Source organism: Hemiscyllium ocellatum, chromosome 8 (assembly GCF_020745735.1).
Source record: "Hemiscyllium ocellatum isolate sHemOce1 chromosome 8, sHemOce1.pat.X.cur, whole genome shotgun sequence".
NCBI lineage: Eukaryota > Metazoa > Chordata > Chondrichthyes > Orectolobiformes > Hemiscylliidae > Hemiscyllium > Hemiscyllium ocellatum.
The window spans coordinates 99,468,007-99,494,458 of record NC_083408.1 but is presented as its reverse complement, the minus strand read 5'-3'; the positions used below and the strand labels follow the sequence as shown (position 1 = coordinate 99,494,458).

At 39.9% G+C, this 26,452-nt stretch overlaps 1 protein-coding gene across 2 annotated transcripts; it reads right to left on the bottom strand.

Annotated features, from left to right (window-relative positions):
• Window positions 1-1,750: 1,750 nt before the first annotated feature.
• Window positions 1,751-26,200, bottom strand: ccnk (cyclin K). Of its 2 annotated transcripts, none has more exons than XM_060829378.1 (11): window positions 25,907-26,200; window positions 19,379-19,579; window positions 18,579-18,660; window positions 17,162-17,293; window positions 14,741-14,846; window positions 10,366-10,444; window positions 10,056-10,225; window positions 9,299-9,477; window positions 9,086-9,119; window positions 7,418-7,492; window positions 1,751-4,563 (listed from the first exon to the last, which is right to left on the bottom strand). In XM_060829378.1, exons 2-11 carry the CDS (start codon window positions 19,573-19,575, stop codon window positions 3,971-3,973), a joined length of 1,647 nt encoding a protein of 548 aa, XP_060685361.1. In that variant the 5' UTR covers window positions 19,576-19,579; window positions 25,907-26,200; the 3' UTR covers window positions 1,751-3,970. The 2 variants fall into 2 exon arrangements, with proteins under 2 accessions (XP_060685361.1, XP_060685362.1); XM_060829379.1 differs by having other exon boundaries at window positions 10,366-10,423.
• Between the last annotated feature and the right edge of the window lie 252 nt (window positions 26,201-26,452).

The window sequence follows — 26,452 nt, the reverse complement described above, 5'->3', positions numbered from 1 at the left end:
ATTTGTTTTTTGGGAAAAAAAAATCTGCTCTAGGTAATATAATATGAGAATTTCGCTATCAGTTCTCCTGATCCACACAATGCATTAAGGATTAACTTGCAGACACAAACCAGAGATTTTCCATTCTGGGATGTTTTTGGGAAATAAATAAAGGGCGTGCTGAAGATTCTCCAACTCTGGTGTCTCATTGGGAGCACATATTAAGAAGTTCTGCAAACCAAACAGTAGTTTACCACTCACTCATATCCCCTCCCACATTATCCTCTTAATGTGTGGCAGGATGAAAACTCCCTGATACGCTGTTGGCTTTCAAATTTTGTTTGCCCTGCCATTGACTGAAAACCTATAATCACACAAGGGGCACAACTAAAAACTTTAACGGAAAATAAGTTATAAAACTAAGTGACTGACTTGCTGTCAGCACCCTCTGAAGTGTCCAAAGTGTATCTTGTATATGTGACCAGACATACCTTTGGACACTGTAACTGAGTGATTAACAGCTATTATAGTCATATTGCTGATACACAAAGCTTGTCTTCCAAATTTAGGATTAAATCATTGATGCCCAAAGATGGACTTTGCAAATCCAATGTTACGATGCATGCATATTATAAGAGTAGTGCAGTGCTGAAGGAGACCATTCAGCCCATCATTTCTGTATTGGTTCAAAGAAGCAATTCACTTAGTGCCATTCTCCTCCGTGTAATGTTGCTCATTCTTCCTTTTCAAATAGGAGTCTAAAGTCCTTTTGAATGCCTCTGTTCTCAGCCTCCATCACATTTTCAGGCAGTGCATTCCAGACCCTAAACACTTGATGCATGGAAAAGCTTTTTTCTTACGTCAATTTGATTCTCTTGCCAATTACTTCTAAATGTGCCCTCTTGTTCTCAATCCTTTCACGTGTAAGAACACTTTGCCCCATCAAGACTCATCTACCTCTATTGGATCCTTCTCAGCCTCATATTTTCCAAGGAAAATAGTCCCACTGCATCCCTGGAAGCATTTTTGTAAATCTCTTCCCTCCTTTCTCCAAATAAATTCACATCCTTTCTACAATGTGGTGGACAGAACTGCATTCATTATTCCAGCTGTAGCTGAACTGATGGCTTATACTAGTAACCGACAATAACTTGAATATCTTTGTGCTGATCAGCAACAATGCTGAATGCACACTAAGTGTTTCAGTAACAAATGATTTAAATTGCAGTAGTGCTGAATTAGGTGCAGCTTTGTGTTGTCAGCTAGTTTTTGGATTGAGAGTGTCCACAGTTATTTTAGAGAATTTTATTTGGATCAGCATACTGGACCAGATCTGAACGCAAAGTCTCAGGAGCCAGGGTCCAAGCAGCCGCCTACACACATTCCTCGGAAATTACATGGGGTGTTTTAGGCAAGAAAACATGCAAGCACTGGTACCCACGGAACTGCATCCAACAAAAACCAGCAATTGCTACAAAGGAAGTCCTGGCAGGATGGAGTAAAGAGCAAGAGAATCCAAAAATGAAACAGTGAATTTAAGTGACTGTGTTCTTGGGAAAATATATTTTCTTTAGATTGGAGATGCATTCAGTTTGGATATGTTCTACATCAGCTGCTAATTCTCTTTCTTACCAGATTGGTATGTCCAGCAGTGTGCAGGCTAATAGTTCATGACTTAATGATTAGGTTTAATGATTAGATATTCCAAACTTACATTAAACCTCACATACAGGTGAGGAACAATGAAAGACTTTTCATGACAAAGGATAAATTGGCTCCAATATCAAATTTATTAGGCTGCAATTAGCCACTAAATGTACAATACTCTGGACAATGCCCAGCTCACAGTACAACCTTGTATGTTACATTCAGGCTTTGACACTTTTTGGAAAAATAAACTTAATTCTACCTATAGACAAATCGTCTACGGAGAAAGAGTAAATTACAAAGAATTCTCAAGTTATACAGACAACTGGAAAAATAGAGGATCTAAACTAATGAAATAAACAGACCAGTTGAAAATTCCCAATTGTCCAGGTGGAGTGCTCCAACTGAAACTTAAAAGCATGAATTTTGTCAGTGTACATCTGAGATACTGACTGGAACAATCACTTGATCAGCATAAATCAATGAACTGTAATAATTTGACCAGCATAAACCAATGCACTGCTGCATTGTACTTGTAAAAGTTAGTATTAAGTTCATATACAATTATAATCTTTTTGAACACAAGCATATATTATCAAGGAAACAGTCCTAACTGCAGTAGCAGTGGTGCAGGCCTGTTTTCTCCAACCAGGAGCCAAAGTTCACAGCCAAGGCTACCTTCCTAGACATTATTTTTCTAGTCTTTCCATTGAAAGACAATATTGAGGTTGGAAAAGCAGCAGTTCTGGGAATATAAACAACTTAATAAAGTAACAAGAGATCAATTCCACCTCGTCAAGGTAACAAATCAATCCACATAAAAATAAAACACGCCAACTAGTTGTGTTTACAACAGGGTGATAAAATGAAAATGTAACCTGATGGTTTAACAGTTAGAGCCAGCGCTCATGCAGGTTGTACAGCTGTTACAACAACTAGAGTATGACAGCTGGCTTCTGCTTCCTTGCACTGGGGCGGGGCGGGTGAGGCGGGGAGAAATTATAGAGAGCGAGAGAATGTCTAACAGAGAGTGAGCATGACAGCGAGAAAGAATTTGGCAAATCACGATGAGTGGCCACTATTGAATGAGTTTGACAACCTCCAAGGGACAACAGTTACTGACACCATCCGGGTTTGTTCTGAGGGAACAAACCAAAATCTCTGCCTCAGCACAGAAAGTGGGGGTTGGGGACCAATGATGGGAAGATGCAAAATCACCACAGCTCGCCTGTACCTAAACTACCATGTCCAAACCAATACCTTCCCTCCAGTCAGACAATTCTAACTTGAAACATGAAGTTAGTGATGAAAGAGTTAATTTTACAATAGACACTATGGTAAGAGAGAAGCCACACAAGAATTGAAGTTTAAATGAAATGAGACAGGACAGAGCTCACATAACTGGCTTCACAAATTCTCCACTGGAACATGAAGAGGAAAATCAATAGTGTTAGACAGTTTGCCGGCTTTTGATCACTTCTCAACCAGCCTTGATGATGTGCTCTCCCAAATGAGATTATCATAATATACAGTGATAACTCTCTATGGCTTAAAATCTACCAGCACTAATTATCTGAGCTGATGGATGAAGAATGACCAATGAGAGCAAAGAAAGAACATGTTTACGACTGCTGTCTTTATAAGGCAAGAGCACAAATATTCAAAAAAAAAACTTTCTTACTTGCTCTCAAGTAACAGCAATATTTAATAGAGATTAGTAATCTGTAGTGGAAGTCACTACAATCAAAGTCAATTCAAATCATATCTTCCACAGCCCATCAGCACCCACGTTAAAAACAAACCCAACACAGGTCATAGTACAAACCTTCCTTTGTACAAAAGTCCCAACTTTCCTTTAACTTATTCTTTATCTTGTCCAACACCCAAGATAGCTGAGTTATCAACATCAGCATAAGTTCTAATTATGATACACTAAACCAAAAAAAGCAGAAAAAAGAAAAGCAGAGGAAAGCTTCTGCAACATATTATGAAACCTCTGGTCACTGATTTCACTTGACTGTTTCAAGGGCAGGTTTATTTTAACTGTAGACAACAGCAGCAGGAGCATATTTGGCTGGGATGGAGAGGGGCAGAAACGTGGTTAAACACAAAAAAATGAGGCATCAGTGCAAAAGGAAAAAGTCTTCTTCATTCACCTGCACCTCAAAACAACAGCATATGACAGAAAATAAAAAGTAAGTAGTATATACATCTGTTCAATAATTTGCATCTCAACAACCACCACTCAAATGTGGGACATAAGACGATCAAAACCATTTTGAGCCACCCCAAACCTTCTGACAAGCCAAATTACAGTTGACAATTACCAAAGTCCAAACATCCATTACCTCAACCAACCTCCTCGAGTTAGCCCGGCCACAGGTGGCATGCCTGGTGGTGGCGGCGGCGGTGGTGGTCCAGGAGGTTGCCCCCCAGGCGGTACTGTGGGGGGAGGGTAACTGGCTGGCGGAAGACCCAGTGCTGGTGGAGGTGGCACCGTGTGAGCAGGGGGAATTCGGGGAGGGGGCAGGTAAGTAGGATTGTACCCTGGCGGGGGATATCCTGGATTAGGAGGGGGGATGTTGGGTGGATAATTTGTGGGAGGAGGCACAGATGGATTAGGGTACACGTGTGGGTGGTAAGGGACATGAGTTGGAGGTCCATAAGATGGCATGCTTCCATACGACGGTCCGTCAGTCTTCATCATAGACTGCAGACTTTGGAAACCTTCCCCAGACATGTAGGAGCTTGTTGTTGACATCCCCATTATGTAAGCAGCAGACGGTGGAGGCCGTTGAGGAATCTGTGGCTGTTGGTGTACAGTAGGGGGATGAAGAGGTGGTGGGATGGAAGGTTTTGCCACTTCCGAGGCATTTCCTGTTGGAGGTGGTTCACTTTCTATGATGCTGGTCCCTGTACTTATGGATGGTTTGCGTTCTACAAATTGAAAAAAAAAGGGCACATTTTAACTTCAAGTATGTAACAAACATGGAACAATTTCATACAGAATCAAAGCAAGCAACAATCCCTTGTTCTTGGGAGCAATGGGAGCAGAAAAGTGGAGACAAGTCTCAGAAGGCAGCAGAAATGGATATAAACAAAAATAGATGAGGGCAAAATCAATCAATCAATCAGGTCAAACAACCAATAGGTACTCTCGACCGTGAATATAATTTAGGGATGGCACCAAATCATGATCAGTGCATCACACCTTAGCAAGGAATTTGGGTAGATGGAAGAGGAGGCATTTGAGAAATATAAAAGGGTTTTGAACTACTGCAGTCAAGGCAGCAGCTCACAGCCACGTTCTCAAGAGCAATTAGGAACCAGCATTAAATGCTAGCCTAGTCAGCAGTGCCCAAGTAGCATGGGAGAATTAAAAAAAGTCAATCTGTCTTTGAGAATGGTTGTGTTAAGGTGAACCTTACTTTGCCTTCACCCTCATACTATTTAATAACTGGAGCTGGAACACAGGCTGACCTTTTCCACTTGCATTGATTCAGGATAATTGTGATCACAAAGCAATATGTGAATCTGCCTCCTTCCAGCTTCCCATCCAAGTGATACTTCCTGGCTAACTGAGCTAACTAACTTCCCTTTACTGTAGTCTAACGAGGGAGTTAAACCTGATCAGATAATACCCTAGTGAGATCAATCATTTTTGCATTCCTCATTTTCACCATTTTTATTACTTTGATACAATTACAGTATAATTTCATGGGTTTAGTCTTTTTGGATACCAGGTGTATCTAAACAACATCTCAAGCCAGGAAAATCCTACGGTAAACCTATTTTGACTGATTTTACCTCAAATGGTATAGCAGTGGATTTTAACATCCTTAGACTGGTGACTGAATGAACAGCCAAATATCCATTACCATGCTCCTTTCTGAAACAATGGAGGCACATTAGGGCAGTTTCAGATTTTATGATGGCCATATTGGCACCACAAAGCTGTCACAGCCAAAGGAACTATGGTTCAGGAAAAATTATTTATTTGGAAATTTGGGAACAGGAGGTAGAAACAAAAAAATGTGATACAGCATAATCATTTAGGTAGGCTTCTAGCTCACTGAGCATTAAAAAACAGAGACATAATCTTTGTCGCTAAAAGTAAGATTTCCTTGAATATGGAAAGTTAATTAGACCGGGGAGAGTAGCCAAAGACAAAATGGTATGAAAATAATCAGCGACAAGGAATTGAAGAAGGTTACTTCAGATTACATCACAATCTTGATCAGATGGGCCAATGGCTGAGGATTGGCAGATGGAAGTTTAATTTAGGTAAATGCAAGGTGCTGCATTTTGGGAAAGCAAATCTTAGCAGGACTTATACGCTTAATGGTAAAGTCCTAGGAAGAGCTGCTGAACAAAGACCTTGGAGTGCAGGTTCATAGCTCCTTGAAAGTAGAGTTGCAGGTACATAGGACAGTGAAGGCAGTGTTTGGTATGCTTTCCTTTATTGCTCAGAGTATTGAGTACAGGATATGGGAGGTCATGTAGCGGCTAGGATATTGTGAAACTTGAAAGGGTTAAGAAAGGGAGAGGTTGAATAGGCTGGTGCTGTTTTCCCTGGAGCAATGAAGCCTAAGGGATGACCTCAGATGTTTATAAAATCATGAGGGGCAGGGATAGGATAAATAGACAAAGTAATTTCCCTGAGGTAGGAGAGTCCAGAACTAGAGGGCATAGGTTTAAGGTAAGAGAGAGAGGAAAGATATAAAAGGGACCTAAGGGGCAACTTTTTCATGCAGAGGGTGGTGTGTGTATGGAATGAGCTGCCAGAGGAAGTGGTGGAGGCTGGTACAATTGCAACATTTACAAGGCATTAGGATGGGCATATGAATAGAATGGATTTAGAAGGTCAAGTGCTGGCAAATTGGACTAAATTAGGTTGGGTATTCTGGTCGGCATGGATGAATTGGACCGAAGGATCTGTTGCCACGCTGTACATCTCTATGACTATGTAATTATGGTACTTCTTAAATGATCCGTAGCGAAATGCAAATGTTGCTAGGCAACTTCAAAAATGTGTGGAACGTCTTGGCTTCAAATGGGTTAAAAACAAATGCAGTTTTCCCTTTATCTTAAATTAACATCAAGGCAATAGGCCAATATTCTTATTTAAAATCAAAATGACCTCTGCATTTCAATTGAATGGAATTAGAACATACAATACAGGATAAAATCCATACTAACAATAAAACATGACTGTTTGCACATACAAAGTGAAGCAATGGACTATAGCAAACCACTTGCAAACATGATCCTATTTTAGTTGATGCTCATCTTCTTAGAAGAGATTAGGAATGAGCGAAGGCTGGCAAGGAATGCCCACATCGGAAATACAGAAATGACTTGAATTTCCTCATGAAAACTCGAGGGGTGTTATGAAACACAAACCCAAAACATTTCGCAGGTAGTGAATAAATTTTGAGTTGTAGTGATTGCATTAACCTTAAAACAGTTAAAATGACCATTTCAGATGTTGAAGTTAGGAGTCATACAAAATAGTCCAAACTTATTTGTCTGCATACAAACTGTAACTGCATTGTTATTAATTCAGGTCTTCTAATGGAAAAAACGTCATGTTCACTCTATCCATTCTTGTCTGCTCTCAAAAATACCCAATGATAATAAGCCACAACAGGCCATCACATTAAATAAATCCAACTGTGAAACAGCTAATAAATGGCTAATAAATCAAATAAATAAAAAATACAGATGAACTTACTACTTTATTGGAGGATCAGTGCATGCAATTTACTGGCAGAAATTTTAAAAAGCTCACCTGGAGGAGGGTGAGTAGTTGGTGGCAATACTGGGTGTGGGGTTTCCAGTTTGGGAATTTTGGGAGGCTGTAGCTCTGTTGGAGTTGAGAAACATACAGATTTCAGATATTTACAGAAACAAATATACGAGAAATATAAATACACATATTTTGAAGGGAAATTCTACAAAATATAAATCATAAAAACTGTCAGGTCAAAACACAAATGTTCATGGATGGCTTTCAGGGAGGTAAAATCAGCTCCTTATCCATCTATGCCTATATGAGAAGTTAAACCACACAGATATTCATGATTTGGAGATGCCGGTGTTGGACTGGGGTGCACAAAGTTGAAAATCACACAACACCAGGTTATAGTCCAACAGGTTTAATTGGAAGCACACTAGCTTTCGGAGTGCCGCTGACAACCACCTGGTGAAGAAGCAACACTCCGAAAGCTAGCGTGCTTCCAATTAAACCTATTGGACTATATCCTGGTGTTGTGAGATTTTTAGCTTCACACAAATATTGACCTTTTAGGAGCTCTGAATCAGGCAGGTAATCCACTCATTTAGAAACAATTATGGTGGCTATTGACCTGGAAACTGTAAGGAAAACTTACAATTGTAAAAATTATAAATTTCACGGACATTTTGAGAATTTTGAGAAGATTTATAGCTGAGGTTGAGGTTCTGGATGTAGGTTTGCTCGCTGGGCTGAAAGGTTCATTTTCAGATGTTTCGTCACCCTACTAGGTAACATCTTCAGTGGGTCTCCAGGCAAAGATGTTACCTAGTAGGTGACGAAATGTCTGGAAATTTTGAGAATGCTTGAAAAGGACTTATGAGTTTGTAGAACTTGCAGTCTTCTTGGTTAATATGAAATACTAATGCATGAAAACATTTCGTATTTTCTACATAACGTAGAAACCCTTGACCTATAAGCAATGCCATCAAGGAAAGCTGCACATTAAAGAGTTACAGGTACAAAGGAGCACTACCTCTAGGAGACCACAGGCAATTAGCATATCAAATGCAGACAAAGAGAGAAAATAAGAACAAAACGATCAACACACCATATCCTTCCAAAAGAAGAAATAGATTTCTCTCAGAAAATGAGACTGTGTTTGGCCAAAAATGATACAGGGATACTTGAAAGCAAACACAAGCAGGCTGAGAAAGTTATGCTACCGTGAGGTTGTGAGACAGTTCAGAGATACTAAACAGCTGGCTCATAATTGGCCAAACTGTGAACTAGACAGTTACTGGCTCTTGGTGTAGTTATTCCATCAGGTCTGTTACAATCACTGAAGAGAATGTGCTGCTGAGAGTGCTGTTGTTGTATAGGACTCGTGACCTAACCTGTTTGATAAAGAACAGTCCCATATTGTGGGAGTCTGTAATTATGTATTGTTATATTTGTACAGGGAGTAAATGGGGGTACTTGTGGTCTTGCAAAATGTAACTTTATCATGTTGATTACTTAATGCAAAATATACTTTTTATTTAAAATTATTTGGCTGTTAATTCATGCTAAATTTATATCATGAAACTTATTTTGCAATTTCTATGAGGGATCACTTGGCAAAGCCAGTTACTGTCCTGCACAAGAAAGAGACACGGACATAACTATGGTACAATTACTAGAAAGCAGGATGCGCAACAAAGGTTAAAGCCTAAAAAATGTTACCAGTTGTCTTGCCATCTTCCTTTGGCGAAGCCACCTAATTATGGAAGAAGCAAATGTAAAAAAGTTAAAACTCAACATGACAACGTGGTAGAACTTTGAGTGGAATAAAACAGAGCATCATGGCATGCTTTACTTTGTTATCAGCCCGCACCTTCAATCACAAAGAATATATCTTGAGCAGAAATGATAATATATTTATATTATTTGACTTACTGCAGGCCGCTTAATCTGCCGAGGTGGTGTTGACTGAGGTGAAAGTTTTTTGGTTTGCTGCACCTGCAGTGGTGGTATAGGTTGCTCCAAACTTGGTATTGTTGGCAGTTGTGGCTGGGGTGCCTGGGGCATCTGTTGTTGACCCTGGGAATAAAGGTCCAGTATCTGATGGCAGATGTCTATGCAAGACCAAAACAGCATCAGTCATTTTAACTGTAGAGAAACATATAGTCAAGGATATAGCTTTTATACAACAGATCAAGATAGAAAACCAATCTATGGTTTGGAAAACATAAAGCAACTGCATTGGGTTATCAAGTCGAGGCACCTTAATTTTATATTTACAATAGTTTCATTCCATACAAAGGAATATTAATTAAATGATCAATCCTTCGAATCCTCACTGAAGCACTGGATTAGTTTTTTGAGACTAAAAGTTACTACTATTACATAAATTATATCAGGATTAAGTTTTTCTTCCCTCCACCCTGTTTCAAGTTTAGGTTTATATTTTAACCCTTACAGCCTAAAAGAGCAATTGCATGTTGTAAAGCAAACACAAGGTTAGCAAAATGATAACTTTTCCCAGAACACAAATGAAGATCTACATCAAACTACTCTTATTAAATTCAAAAAGCATTTTTTAATAAAAAACCTTTAAAAAAGTTTGAGAAACATACAAGCAAATTTGTGTGCAACACACATTTTGAAGAGATATTGTCAACATTGCCTTAGTGACCGGCACTGTTTACTGTACCTTCCAGTAGTTCCACTGGCACATCCTGTACAAACTGTTCCCACCACCTTCTGTAAATGGGCTTAGCTGACCACTCTTGGATTTCAAATTTGCACAGCCTACCAGCTAGGTACATCACAGCCACAGCAATGATCTCTGGCTCCCATTGCAGACAAAGCATGGTGCATAGGCTACAAGACAAAAAGTACATTAGGATGAGAAAAAAGCTCACAGATATATCCCTTATAAGTCTTAAAATATATCCGTTTAATGCCCAAATAGGCTTTTAGATTTTTATTTTACAGTAGATTTTAAAAAACAATTATCTTACCTATCATTTACAAACGTCCAAGCCATTTGCACCAGCTTTTGAAGTTTATTTTTGTCACCTGCAGAAAGAGAAAATTGGACTAACATTATGTGTAACCTCTAAGTTCAAAACCTATGAATTAAAAAAGAAAAGGAGAGTTAAGACTAAGATCTTAAGTTTTCCTATTACATTTTAAAACTATATCTATTAGCATTGAAGTGCAATTGACCTGCATTATTCTCACATTGAAAGCTTTCCAACCTTTAAAGGTATTAACAGAATCTTTGCCTTGATTTGTCAAAGCCCAAAGGCTGATCATTTAATTCAGGGTGCCCAAGCTTTCTGGCTCCTGATATCCTGTGGAGCCTCCAGCACACCTATAAAATTAATGTCCCCATTAATCTGCATATATCTCAAGGTGGTGATATTTTACCTTGGCATTCAGATTTAGAAATTGCCTTTACTTCTAAAAATATTACTCTTCAAAATTCCAGGTTACAAAAAACGTCATTTGGGACAAACTAAATAATTAGAAGTAGAAATAGAATTATGCTAAGCTTTGAATGTCAGATTTTTAGGTCTCTAATCATGTGACTCAGGTTGCAGGTTAGACACCCTGCTTCAAATGCTTAAATGTAGTATGTGCTATGTTTAGAAACATGTGCATAACATGCATTTCTTAGAAAACAGTAGTTCATGATTTGTGTTCATGGCAGAAGATTTACCACCACCAACTCCTAACCCCAATCTACGTAACTTGTAAATGCACAAAGCCAGATACTTAGCCACGAAGATTGTAGGTTTGGCCCCTTGATCTGTTTATGCCAACAAGTGAAAGAAACAAAACAACCAGTAAATATAGCCACAAACTCCAGTTTTGTTTTTCTGTTATGTAAAATAGAGGGGTGAGACACAGGGTGGGGGAAATACAGAGATGTAACAACTGAGGTGACTTGCTCAAGACCTTGACCCTGAGTGTGTACATAAGAAAAAAGAAAAAAGGAGTGAGCTATTTAGCTGCAGTGCAATTTACTAAGCTCATGTCTTATTTTATTTATGTCTTGATTTACTTTCCCATATGCTTTAATGTCCAAACATTAACTGAGCTCAGTCTTAAACATATTTCATAACAGAGCACAACTGTATGGGATGGGGAAATACAAACACCTTAGCAAGTTTTGAGAAGATTTGTAACTCAGGTTGAGCTTCTGGACGTAAGTAGTGAGCAAACCTACATCCAGAAACACCTTTGAGATAAGGAATCTCTTGTCATTTTTGTCCTAAATACGTGTCCTGAGACACAGGCCACTAGTTTCGCACTCCGAGACAGTGAGGTCTGCAGATGCTGGAGATCAGAGTTGAGAGTGTGTTGCTGGAAAAGCACAGCAGGTTAGGCAGCATCCAAAGAGCAGGAAAATCAAAGTTTCAGGCCAGAGCCCTTCCTGATGCAGGTCTCTGGCCCAAAACGCCAATTTTCCTGCTCCTCGGATGCTGTCTGACCTGCTCTGTGTTTCCAGCAACACACACACACAACTCTAGTTTTGCACTCTCCAGCCTGGGTAAACAACAACTGTGCATCTATCCTGTCAAGCCTGTTATGAACCTGAAATTTTTCAATAATTAAATTAAATAGCTAAATAACATGGAATTTCAATTCCTATCCATACTCAAATAACACTGAGTTGACAGAATGGACACTGGCCAAACAGAAGGGTTGAGTCCCCAGGAAAATGTGTCCCAGCAAGAACCAAATCAAAACCTTACAAGGAAGTGGAGGAATAACCACAAGTGAACCACACACAGATACAGTCAAAGAATCAGACAAGGTGAAATTTGGTGGAGTTGTGGATAATGAAGAAGGTTATCCAAGAGTACAATGGGATATAGTTCAGTTGGAAAGCTGGGTAGAGAAATGGCAGATGGAGTTTAACTGCAAGCTTTGATCCTATATGGACAATTAAATAATCAAAAGAATAAATGCAATGGCTCAAACATTGGTGCAGTGATCAAACATAACCTGGTCTTTGAGTCTGGCAAACCTGAGCCATTTCAAATATAGCTCATACTAAACAACACAGCAATGCTTCCCGAACCTTTCCCCAGTGACCGGACTCAAGGCTTGAAAATTGTCATGTCCCTTTGGTGAAAACAGACATGAGGAACACCTTCACCCATGGGATGAGACGGGATGCAGCAGAAAACGTGAGATAGCTAAGGGGAGTGGGGAGAAGCTCCACATCAGCCATTGTTGTTTCAATTTAGAATAAATTTCAGCTCATACCTCCACTAGGGGAAGCCCTGCCACTGACTAGATATGGTAATCCTGGAATGAAATTGTAGAGAAATTGCTTGCAATGATGTAACTAGCAAAACTAACGATCAAGAATTTTAAATATTCAGAAGCAGAATACATTAAGATAAGTTCTCTCAGCACTATTGAAAGAGCAAGCCAGGTGCAGTTTATTTTTCATGGCTTTTTGTATCTGATTTGAATGCGCATGCGCAAAGTGAAATACACATTGGGAGGACAACATGCTGAAACACTGATGGGTTGTGGAGTTAACATGCACAGTTTACTTCTTATAAATACATTACAGACTCTCGTGTGCGTTGTATGTGTCTGCATGCATAACATTTATATACTCCCATCACTACAGCAAGTGTGCAGCAGTGCACAAATCACTAATCCTTTAATGTGAACATTTAACATTGTATAGCAAGCAGCATTGTCAACATTAACACGTACAAGTCAAGCAAACCACTATTAGAAATGTTTATCGTACAACAAATTCAGAAGTGAACAAGGCTAGAATTAAGTTATGAGATTCAGGTGATTATTTTAATTTAAACTAGACCTGGGGCTTCTTTTAATTCAATCAAAGCTAATTTAGCAATGGAACATCTTTTGAAAATTTAAAGATTAAAAATCCAGGATTGTCATCCCACATTTTGTACAATATTGATTTGGACTTAAAAAGAGAGAGTAGCTGTGGAGATGCATTTTTCTGACTGGAGATCTGTGATCAGTAGTGTTCTGCAAAGATCAGTGCCAAGACCTTGGTTATATAAAAATGATTTGGATGAAAATGTAGATGGTCTGATAAGTAAGCTTGCAGACAAGAAAATTGGTGGAGCATTGGATAGTGAAGAAGGTTGACAAAGGATGCAGTAGGACATAGATCAGTTCAAAGGCTGGGGTGGAGAAATGGCAGATGGAGCTTAATCTGGACAAGTGTAAGGTGATGCATTTCAGGAGGTCAATTTCAAGAGGAAAGTATACACTAAGTGGCAGGATACCCAGGAACATTGATATAAAGAAGGATCTTTGGGCGGCACGGTTAGCACTGCTGTCTCACAGCACCTGAGACCCGGGTTCAATTCCCGACTCAGGCGACTGACTGTGTGGAGTTTGCACATTGTCTGCGTGGGTTTCCTCCGGGTGCTCCGGTTTCCTCCCACAGTCTAAAGTTGTGCGGGTCAAGTGAATTGGCCATGCTAAATTGCCCGTAGTGTTAGGTAAGGGGTAAATGTAGGGGTATGGGTGGGTTGCGCTTCGGCGGGTCAGTGTGGACTTGTTGGGCCGAAGGGCCTGTTTCCACACTAAGTAATCTAATCTAAAGTGGATAAGGTGGCATGCATACCTTCATCAATTGTGGCAAAGGGTATAAAAGTTAGCCTATCATGTTGCAGCTGTATAAAACTTTAATTCAGTAAAATTTGGAGTATTATTGCAGTTCTGGCCAACACTCTATAGGAAGGATGTGGAGGCTTTGGAAGGTGCGAAAAATGATGTCGCCTAGATTGGAGTTTATTATCTACAAAGGAAAAATTGGTCAAATATGGATTGTTTTTGCTACAGCATTGGAGGTTGAGGGGCAACATGATAGAAGTATATAAAGTGAGAGGCATGGATGGGGTGGATAGTCAGATCCTTTTTCCCAGTATTGAAATGTCAAAATCTAGGGGGCATAGGTTTAAGTGAGAGTGGGAAAGTTTAAAAGAGATTTGCAAGGAAGATTTATTTTCTACATAGAAGTTTGGAATGCGTTGCTTGAGGGAGATGGTAGATGTGGATACGATAGCAACGTTTAAGAGGCATTTAGACAGACACTTGAATAGGCAGGGAATAGAGGGGTATGGACCATGTACAGGCAGATGGGATTAGTTTTGAATATCATAGTTTGTTCAGACATGGTGGGCCAAAAGACCTATTCCTGAGTTGTACTGTTCTATGTACACTGTTACAATTATTATCTTCAGAAACATGGTATTCAGGGGATAGCTGTTTAAGTTTTGTTTGAAATATGCTTTCCATTCTAATCAGTGTTTAAAAACAAAACTGACAAACAATAAATTGAAATTACAGAGATTCTGCATAAACATTTAATTCCAGTACCTTTAAGCTGTTTAGCATACTTAAGCAAGAACTGATAGGGATGTTCAACCTGCAAGTCAAATTTAATTGTCTGTAATAAAATCCTCTCCAGTACCATGACTTCTTCCTAATTTAAAAACAAGATGAAAAGAAACACAATAAGTAAAAACATGGCTACTCTGTTTTAAAATTATAGTATGGTAATGACATGCATGCTTAGGACTACATTATTCCTTTTCATATAGCGTTTACTGCTAAACAGCATATCTGTTCTGAAACTATTTGATTTAACATTACTGTACAAATGAGAAAAATAGGAGTATGTTATTTGGCCCCATGAGGCAGCTCCACCACAGATTAGTATTTAGTTTTAAAACAAACTATGCCCAAAAATAGAATCACAGAAGTGAATATACTATCAAATTTGCAGATGACACAAACATATATGGGAGAGCAAGCAATAGTAGGATGACAAGAAGTCTGCAGAGCGCCATAGATAGGTCAAGCGTGTGGGCAAAAACTAGGCAGATAGAATATAATAAGAAAACAAGAGGCTATGCTGTTTAGCGGGAAGAGAAGAGCAGAGTATTATTTGAATGGGGAAAGACTTCAGAAACCTGCAGAAGGGGATTCAGCTGTCTTGTATCGGAGTCAAAGAAAGCTAGCATGTAAGTTCAGCCATTAATAAGCAAGTCAAATGGATTGAGAATTTATATTTCATAGGGAATGGAATAATAAAATAGAGAGATCTTGCTAAAACCATACAACGCATTAGTCAGACCACACCTGAAATGCTGTGAACAGTTTTGATAATCTTAGCTAAAGTTTAATGGCACTGGAGTAGTCCAGTTGATTCCACGAATGGAAGCATTTTCTTGTGTGGAAAGGTTGAATAGGTGGGGCTTGCACTCAATGGAGTTCAGAAGAATTAATCATTGAAACATAGGTTTATAAATGGGAATGACATGGTAGATGCAGAGGTTGTTTTCCCTTGTGGGAGGATTTAGGACTAAAGCACATAATCTCAGAAAGTAGTGAATCTGTGGAATTCTTTACTATAGAAGATTGCTATGGCCAGTTAATTAAATGCATTTAAGACAGCGATAGACAGATTTTTAATCATTAAGGGAATCAAGGGTTTCAGGGATAAGGCAATAAAGTGGATTTGAGGATTATCAGATCAGCCATGATTTCATTGAAAGATGAAGCAGACTCCATGGGTTGAATCACTTACTTCTGCTCCGACAACATACGTTCTTATGGAGGAAGATAAAATATAGTACATTCTTGTCATGTTATTGCAATATTTGCAACGGAGTAAACAGACTAAGAACAGTTTCTCTAAACCAAATGCATACAGAAAATGTCTGCTTCACTGGACATACTGACCAGAATGACCTTTTTCAGAAATTCATTTACAATACAATTCCTGACTGAATTGGTCATCCATTCAATACGATCTATCCCATAGACAAAATAAAAAAGGTATCAGGCTTTGCTGGATTGCTTGTACATCAAGTCAACTGAGCACAAAATGTCCCATTGCTGTTTTTAAAAGTTTGCTATTCTTTTTAAACTTTTGTTTTGCATTTCTCTGCTTACCTATTGTGAAGTTTTGTTCCAGCAGTAACTCTGCTTTTGATATTAATAGAGTCCAAGTACCAATCAACAGAATGAACAGTCTGTCACTGCAAAGTGGGAGGGCCACATTTATCTTTAAGCATCACTGCAGAAGCGGCCACAGAACAATGAGTTGAGCGAAACAAACTCTCAAACAAATGAAATGTTCTGGATCCTATTCTGCAAAATGTGGTCTTCTATTTTTCCACTCTCCTCTTTTCCTTTTCAAAATAAGCTTGTGGACCAAATCAAAAGGAGCACTTGGACTGAATTTGCAGATGTACAATATCCTCTTAAGAAAAATAAGTGCAAAGATACTTAGCTCAAGAACAACTTCAGTTCAGTAAAGATAAAAGTAGGTTTACACTGTTCCATCAAGGAACACTCAATGTTAGTCAATCACACTTCGAATAAAATTATCTTTGTTTACACCAACATTTTTTTAACACCACGAAATATTGTCGGAGGACCTGCATGACTCTATGCTACAGAAGAAAGTACAATGGAACACCAATATAGCTCAATTTTTCTAGTACTTAAAACATCTTTCCTCTTAGAGTGGTAGACAACTGGAACATTCTGCCTGAAAGGGCAAGAGAGGCAGAAACTCCCACCACATTGAAAAAGTGCTTGCATGTCTACTTGAAGAGCCATGACCTGCATAGAAATGGATCAAGAGCAGGAAGGGGAGTTAATACTGGGTAGCTCTTTGTCAATTAGCATAGACACATTGTGCTGAATAACCTCCTTGTGTTGTACTTTTCTTTATGACTCACCACATTGCTCATATATGTATTTTTAAAAACTACAATTAGCAATAACCTTGGGATCATCTCCAAACTGTGAAAACTGTACATCATTCAGCAAACTCCGAGCGGTTTTAATGATGTCTTTACACTTTTTAGGAGTCTCTTCTACTTTCCCAGCCAGGAAGAGACAGCAGGCTCCTGTAACCTAAAAAATAAAAAAAAAGTTAAATTCTAAAAATACATCAATTTAAGGTTTAGGAGCTTTACGTGATACCCAATATTAATTGATTTGGAAAGAGTACCTCAACAAGACAATATTCTATCAGCGGGTATAGGCCTTATGCGTCCAACCAGAACACAATGAAATTTTGTTACAAAATTTCTTTTAACGTACCAGTGTTGTTTACGGACAGAGGCTGCAAACTGCAGAATTTTTAAAAAATGTAGTTTGCTTTTTTATTTTCCCATACCAAGCCCTTGCTTCAACTGAACAGTAAATTATTCAACCTGAGGCAATATTACTCTATAACTAGTGTCTCAGACAATGTTACTGATACTGGTGGAGTTTGCACTTATCACGACAAACTGCCTGGCCTGTCAGAGTACAAATCAATGCAGAACATTGCTTTGAATGATACAAACAACAGACAAGTACAATCAGAGAAGAAAACCAGTGTGTACAGAGAGACTCTACAATACCAACATGGATAATATTTCAACCTTAATTTCCATCCTAAGATTACAATGAAAGGGTTCTCTACAGCTTGTTTTCGATTTGTCATAAGATGTATACTTTAAGTGGGAGGAAGAGAAATCTTAAAACATATTGTTTACAAGGTTCAAGTCTCAAGGATTCATACTATTGCTTGGAGTTTGTCAGTTGTTTCAGAACTTGTGGCCCTCATCGACATGGTTTTAGTTACTGATTGGCTCTCATCACCTCAAGATGATGGTAATCTCTGGTGGACAACTTAACATCATACACAACACTGCTGTCCACATCAACCTTCACACCAAGTGTTGCCCACCTGTCACTCTAATGCTTGCTGAGCCATGACAGCTCTTGGCTAAGCAGATGCCTAGATTTAAAATGCTCCCCCTCGAAAAAAAATCAAACTCCACTGTGTTCTCTGTACCCTTGGGAGTCTACCTTAGCCCCAAATTGTCTGCTCCATTCAGTTCTGGTGTCCCTGATTTAAATATGTTCACCTTTGGTGTTCATGCCTCAGCTCCACACCCAGGTATTCTCTTTCCAAACTTTTACCTCTCCTTCACTCTTCAAAATGTTCCTAAAATGCTACCTGTTATGCCAAGCTTCTCATTCACAGCACTAATATCACCTCACATTGCTTGGTTTGAAAGTTTGTTTTATAGGGTGCTTGTGTAATGCCATTAATTACTTCAACAGAAGTTTACTGTTGTTCAGAAAACTATAACAAAGCAATGCTATCATCACATTAGTTTCATTTGGAATAACGGTCAGTACTTACATATCGTGGAAATTGCTTGAAGGAATGAAACATATAGAAACGATGAAAATATATTATTCCTGTGGCCAGTGTGTCATAATGTCTGTAGTTTTGGTTAGAGAAATATTCAGTTTGTTATGATTTCCCTCAGCAACTGTGAACAAAGCTGAAAGATAGGAATGGGATGGTGGTGCAATGAGGATACATAACATACTTATGAGAGAGGCGATACTTCTTGCACAAGTACTATTACAACAAATAACTGGATGTTGATTTCATTGTCAACACTGGAGGTTTTACACTTTACATCTGCTTAGCCTGTTCTACACATTTCCAGACCAGTTCATCTCGCAGTCACACAGATGGAAAATTCCATGTTCAATCCTTGAATTGTGCTGTCAAAAATCATTGAGATTTCCTTTCTATTTTGTTAGTGGGAAAAAAATTAATCGTTGAAGTAAGGCACATATCCAAAGGGCACAACCCAAATTTTGGCAGCTTAGTATTTACTCTGGACTGTCAGTTTTGATGATAGGACACCCGAAATGTTAACTTTGTTCAGATCTGTGGAGCATTTCCAGCATTTTATGTTATTAAGGAGCTAGGCACTGAGATTTGGATCAAACATACCTCATTATCAGTTGTAACAATCCCATGTAAATTTACTCAATGTGCTCAATTTACCAATAATCAAAAGTATTTTCTATAAGTTCCTGACAACAAGAACAACAATCTGTTGGCAAGGAAAGCATCCTGTTTCTCAGTCCTCCCCATCCATGCCTCAATTAATGAATTTTGAAGAAGAAATTTTAAAAGGATACAGCCCCAAACGTGTTCCCACATCAAATATAAACCTGGCACCCTCCCGACGGTAGCGTGCCTCTGTTGCTGGATCAAGTCCTTCAAGTTGTGATGGGGTGTGGGCCAGGTCCTTTTTGTCCCAATACCAGCATGGCTTCCTGAGGTCTGCATTTGCCAGTGCCGTTGTTGGGGTGGAGTTCTCCTTATTTTCCTTCATTTACCTGGAATCAGAAAACAAACTTTGACTTAGAAGTTCAATTGTCAAACGTATAATTGGTATCACAAATAGTACTGCAGAGGGAAAATTAGAAATTGCTGGAAAAGCTCAGCAGCACTTGTGACCCTTCTGCTTTATCTCCACAGATGCTGCCAAACCTGGTGAGTTTTTCCAGCAATTTCTGTTTTGGTTTGATCTCCAGCACCAGCAGTTTTGCTTTTTGTTTAATACTGCGGGGATTTTGTTTTGTATGATAAAATGACCACATTGCACAAAACTAGATCCTCCAGAAACCACATTGAAGTTGGCACAAGGGTCAACACTTGAAATTCAAAATAATTTCTTGTTCTGTAAGAAAAATAGATTTCAATGCTGCATGATTTAAAACAAATAGGAGTTGATTCTGCAGTTCAAAGGGTAGTTTAAAGTAACAGTGCAACATGGCCTCAGTGAATAGCAGCTGATGTTCACCATGCCAGTCTCCATTTTCTATTGGCTTGGAAAATGTTGCCAAAGTTATTAATAATATCAAGTAAAAGCAATTAGAGACAATAAGAAATAAGTCTTTAAAAATAAATGCTGATTTGCTTTGAGCCCATCTCAAATTGCTGGTATAGACAGATTCCACCTGGATGTGGAAACAACCTTGATCTCATCACTCAACTCTGATGCTTTGACGAAAAGAATCCAAGTGTAAGAACTAAAGTCACCTGAATGTATGCTTGTGCTACAAAACTGAAATCATGGTCAACAATTTCAATTCTGCATTCAAGATAAATGGCATGACAAAAAAATGAGTTTGCCAACTTTATTTACTAATTTAAGTTAAGTGAAAGCCATGATTATTTTGACAAATCTGTGATGTCATGCCACAGAATGCTGACATTATATTCCAGATTAAGTGGTTCAGAGAAAGCCCACAATCTTTGTTTTATTATTAGCTGAGGGAGAAATTCATCAAGGATCACAGGAAAATAGTCTCCAATTATAAACTGTCAGCCCATTTCTTAACTTCAGCAAATTAAGTGGTCTCACACTTAAATCCCTTCCAGAACTTTGTGGAATTGTGGGATTGAACACTTGGGGATATTATTTGGTATCATCAGTTCCTTGGCACTGACTGCATCCACCCCTCTCAGTGAATGTATAATTTCTGTTCCCAGTGCAGTCCCAAAGACTGCACATTTCCAACTTAATGTTGACGATCATCACTGACTGCTGAAACCCTTCTTTAGGTCATTGCCACCCTCAGACTCTATTACTCAACGCTCACCTTGCTAGCCTATGTTTCACGTATCATAACTGGTTAATCGAAAACAGCATTCTCTCCCCCACCACGTTCCATTTAACCAACCTTTGCAAACCTGCATTCTTGACATTTTGCAAACTCAAGCTTGATATTTTCATTTTCTATGACTAAGTATGTGACAACCAAACTTTAAGCTTCTCTCCATTACATCAGAATCATCCCTTGCTGCCTTTCTAAATTCATTAGGCCATATAAGCATACCCCTACCCCCACAATGCTTCTGCTTTCCACCAACTCTGGTTTCTGCTCCTTTGAATTTCAGGAATATACTACTACCCTCGGCTCCAAAGAGCTTTGTAATTCCTTCCCTGAAACAACCATCTATGTCACTATGTTAACGGTCCCAAATAAAAGCAGAAAAGACGACTGAGTCATGGAGATAAGGGAAGTACCAAGATCTTGGTTAGTGTTGAAACATCATTCCTCTCTCATTGAGCAGGATACTATTACAACAATCATCAGTATGTTTTATGGAATGACAAAGAAAAACAGATAAAGGGCTAGAACCTGAAATGAGATTGTGCTGCTGGAAACGCGCAGCAGGTCAGGCAGCATTGAGGAGCAGGAAAATCAACGTTTCGGGCCAGAGCCCTTCATAGAGACATAATCATAGAGATGTACAGCACAGAAACCGAACCTTCGGTCCAACTTGCCCATGCTGACCAGCTATCTCACCTGTCAGCGCATGGCCTATGTCCCTCCAAATCCTTCCTATTCATATACCCATCCAAATCCCTCTTAAATGTTGCCTCCACCAAGTGGTACTAGCCTCCACCACTTCTTCTGGCAGCTTATTCCATACATGTACCATCCTTTGCATGAAACAGTTGCTCCTTAGGTCTCTTTTATATCTTCCCCCTCTCACCCTAAACCTATGCACCCTCTAGTTCTGGACTCCGGCACCCCAGGGAAAAGATTTTGTCTATTTATCGTATCCATGCCCCTCAATTTTGTAAACCTCTATAAAGGTCACCCCTCAGCCTCTGATGCTCCGGGGAAAACAGCCCCAGCTTGTTCAGCCTCTCCCTGTAGCTCAAATCCTCCAACCCTGGCAACATCCATGTAAATCTTTTCTGAACCCTTTCAAGTTTCACAACATCTTTCTGATAGAAAGGAGACCAGAACTGCATGCAATATACCAACAGCAGCCTAACCAATGTCCTGTACAGAAACAACATGGACTCCTAACTACTGTACTCAATACTCTTACCAATAAAGGAAAACATACCAAACACTGCCTTCACTATCCTATCTACCTGCAACTCCACTTTCAAGGAACTATGATCCTGCACACCAAGGTCTTTTTGTTCAGCAAAACTCCTTTGGACCTTATCATTAGGTGTCTAAGTCCTGCTAAGATTTGCTTTCCCAAAAAATAGCACCTCACATTTATCTGAATTAAACTCCATCTGCCACTCCTCAGCCCATTGGCTCATCTAATTAAGATCCTGTTGTGATCTGAAGTCACCTTCTTCGCTGTCCACTACATCTCCAATTTTGGGGTCATCTGCAAATTTACTAACTATACGCTCACATCCAAATCATTTATATGAATGATGAAAAATAGGGGCCATCAGGAATCAGAAGGGCTCTGGCCCAAAATATCGATTTTCCTGCTCCTTGGATGCTGCCTGACCAGTTGTGCTTTTTCAGTAACACACTAACTCTGATCGCCAGCATCTGCAGACGTCACTGTCTCCAATAACCTGAAATGTTAACTCAGTTTCTAGTTTCACAGATATTGCCAACCCTGTTGAGTATTTGCAACATTTTCTGCTTTCATTTCAGAAAGTGAGCGAGAATTGTGGAGATTTATGAAGGGAGATCCACAGCTTTGGGTCTAAACAGTAGAAGGAGCAGTTACCATTAGCCGAACAACTTAACTCAGGATGCTCAATGGATGATAATTGGAGTGTCAAGTTCCTGGAACTCTGTAAAGCTAGACGGTGTTAAGAGATAGGGAAACAATGCAGAAACATCATTCTTTCATTTTTCATATGGCAAGTGCGCTCCAACATTCTACCGAGTCACTACCTTATGACATATACTCAAGTGGAAAGTGTTGTTGACATCAAGTGTGTGAAAAACTTAATGTTGAACAATTCACTGTAGTATTGTCGTCCCTCTCCCCCCCTCAGTCAAAGCAAAACACTCAGAGACACAGTATAGTTTTACCTTCATCTTTATTCCAGGCCCTGTAGGAAGAGAATGATCGCCCCATGCGCGCAAGAACATAAGTTCTCGGTCTTCTCTCAAGAAGTTTCTTAATGAATTATAGTCATTTTACAAGGAGGAGCATCCAGATAAGGCAACAGACATATTAATTGGGTGACCATTACAATCAATGAGTATCAATGTCAGAGACCAGCCCTTTACTATTATACAATGAATGGTCTTAATCTTGTTAACTGGCTTCATACTGGATACTTTTCCCGTTGTTAACTGACCTTTCATACTGAATGCTTCCAATATTGTTAAATGGCTCTCCATGATGACTACTTTTCCACCTTGTTAACCTATTACCCTTGCCTTCAGCACCCCATTGTTAACTATTTCTTATCTGATCCGAGTCATGCTCAGCTGAACCTCTTGTTTCACAAAACTGAGAACTTAACTCTTTCCCTGCCTGCTTATACCCTATACACATTCTCACTACTAAGTGCTCCATTGATGAAAGTGTCACCACCATAAAATGGAGGCCTTTTTGCATGCTCATGTACGAAGATCCATAGATACTAACAAAGAGTATTAGGGGTGTCCCGGTCAATGTTTAGCATTTAAAACATTGAAAACGGATTGGAATTCTCTCCAATCTTTGCATGGCCATACTGTGTTACCACGGTGGTTAAGATGTGGAGAAGCTGGTGTTGGACTGGGGTGGACACGGTTAAAAATCAGACAACACCATGTTATAGTTCAACAGGTTTACTTGGAAGCACTAGTTTTTTTTTAAAAGATTAGATTACTTACAACGTGAAAACAGGACCTTCGGCCCAACAAATCCACACCGACCCTCCGAAGAGCAAGTCACCCAGACCCATTCCCCTACATTTAGCCCTTCACCTAACACTACAGGCAATTTAGCATGGCCAATTCACTTAACCTGCACATTTTTGGACGGTGGGAGGAAACCGGAGCACCCGGTGGAAACCCACGCAGACACAGGGAGAACATGCAAACTCCACACAGAGAGTTGCCTCGGGTCTCTGGCACTGTGAGGGAGCAGTGCTAACCATTGTGCCACCGTGGAGTGCTACTTCATCAGGTAGTGGTGGAGCAAGACCACACAGAATTTATAGCAAAAGATCTCTTTTGCTGTGATACGGCCCTGCTCCACAGCCACTTGAAGGAACAGTGCTCCAAAAGCTAATGCTTCCAAGTAAACCTGTTGAACTATATTTTTAAAAAAAAACTTTGTCCACAGTGGACATGTACTTTTAATCAACATGTTCAGGAATGTTATGACACACATGCTCAAAATCTAAAACAAACAGAATGTTGAAGAAACTCAGCAGGTTTGGCAGCATCTGTGGAGAGAGAAATAGAGTCAACGTTGAGTCAAAACATTAACCACATTATGACACACCTCTGAAGCTGGGAGGACTTGAACCCAGGCCCAGAGGTAAGGTCATTTCCACAAGAGCCCATCACAGCAGATATATTTGAAAGTAACTCCTGAAGTAATTTGCTATAAAATATATTACCTTCTACAAAAGAGGTTCCAACCAAAAGTTCCCAAACTGATCTTCAAAATAAAAAGTAACTTCACAGTTTTTCTACACAATTAATCAGTGTTACGAGTTATCAGATTTCCTAAATGACACAACAGCATTAGTTTATACCATCTGGAGGGCAGCACTAGCCCCAAAATGGCCCCAGATGTTCACACAAAGCTTCCTTAAAACTAAGTTAAATATCACCCAACATCAAGTTATTAGTCCAACAGGTTTATTTGGAATCACTAGCTTTTGAAATGTTGCTTCTTCATCGGGTGGTCACAGAGCAGCATCATAAGACACAGACTTTATAGCAACAGAATCACAGTGTCATGGAATGTAATATTAAACAAACTTAGCATAAGTCTTTCATCTTTTAGAATGACGGTATTAGTTATGATTTGGAGGTGCTGGTGTTGGATTGGGGTGGACAAAGTTAGAAATTAGACACTAGGTTACAGTCCAACTGGTTTAATTTGGAAGCACTAATTTTCAGAGCGCAGCTGCTTCATCTGGTGGTTGTGGAATATAAGCTTGTAACATACAATTTATAACAAAATATTACAGATTGATGAAACTGAAATTATATATTGAAAGACCTGGATTGTTCCTTAATGATGAAGCACCTGAAGGAGCAGCGCTCTGAAAGCTAGTGCTTCCAAATAAACATGTTGGATCATAACCTGGTGCTGAGAATGCAACTTGAAAAAAGTTATGGGATTTATATATCAAAGAACCAAAACTAACATGGCCATTCTAAAATATGACTAAATTTGTTCAATATTACATTCCACGACACTGCAATCCTGTTGCTTTAATGTCTGTATCTTATGATGCTCCTCCACAACCATCTGATGAAGATGCAGCGCTTGCGAAACTAGCGATTCCAAACAAATCTGTTGGACTATAACCTGGTATTGTGTGATTTTTAACTCCACCGCAGTCCAACACCTGCGGTTAAAACAACGAAACTAGGAATTAGCGCTGGCTGCCCGGACAATGGCTCAAAAGTAAATTATCCGCAGGACACGAAAGGATTCCTTGCAAATCGCATCTCTTTATTTCGGCCGGAGGCGGGAGGAGGAGTACATTGAACTTCAATGAAGTGATGGGCTTAGTACAATCAGTAGATGTGAAACTTCGATATAAACCCTGCCACTGATCCCCATCTCCTCAGAGGAGGCAGGAGGCCCGAAACAGCAGCCGGCTCCGCTTTCGTGGGAAGTGGAAGGGGGCGGGTACAAATCACAGCCCAAAAGTGAACATAACTCCGGCGCAGCAATATGTGCCTCGCTCGCTCTCTTACCTCGGGCGGTGTTGGGGCCCGGCCTCACACCACACGACGCTCGGTTCCACAATCAAACGAAAAGCCTCCTTCTCTCCACGACCGCCGAGCCCAAGTCGCTTCCCCACGAACAATCAACTAGTTCGGTCTCAAAAACTACGGCGGGATCCGAGGAAACAACGGGGAAGAGTACGAAGGCGGGCCGCCAAACGGAACTGCTCGCGATCTTCCTCTCCGACACCGGCACTTTCACTCCAAACTTCCCAAACCATTCGGACAGGGCGCCGCCATTTTGAACAGACCACCCCCCACACGAACGACGGGAAGGTGCGCATGCGCAACTGTGTTCTTTCCTCCCCACCCCGGAGCCCGCGTCCGTCGGGAACGTATCATGATTGACGGCCACTCCAAGCCTACTGGAAGCCGCCTTGGGAAGGAGGGCCCGGCGTCATTCGCCCAATCGGCAGTAAGCGCGGCGGCGAAGGGGCGGGGTCAAAGGAAGAGGCGGGGCCGTTTTGACGGTTCAAACTGGATGGGTGGGGCGGCAGGCCTGTTGATTGACGATAC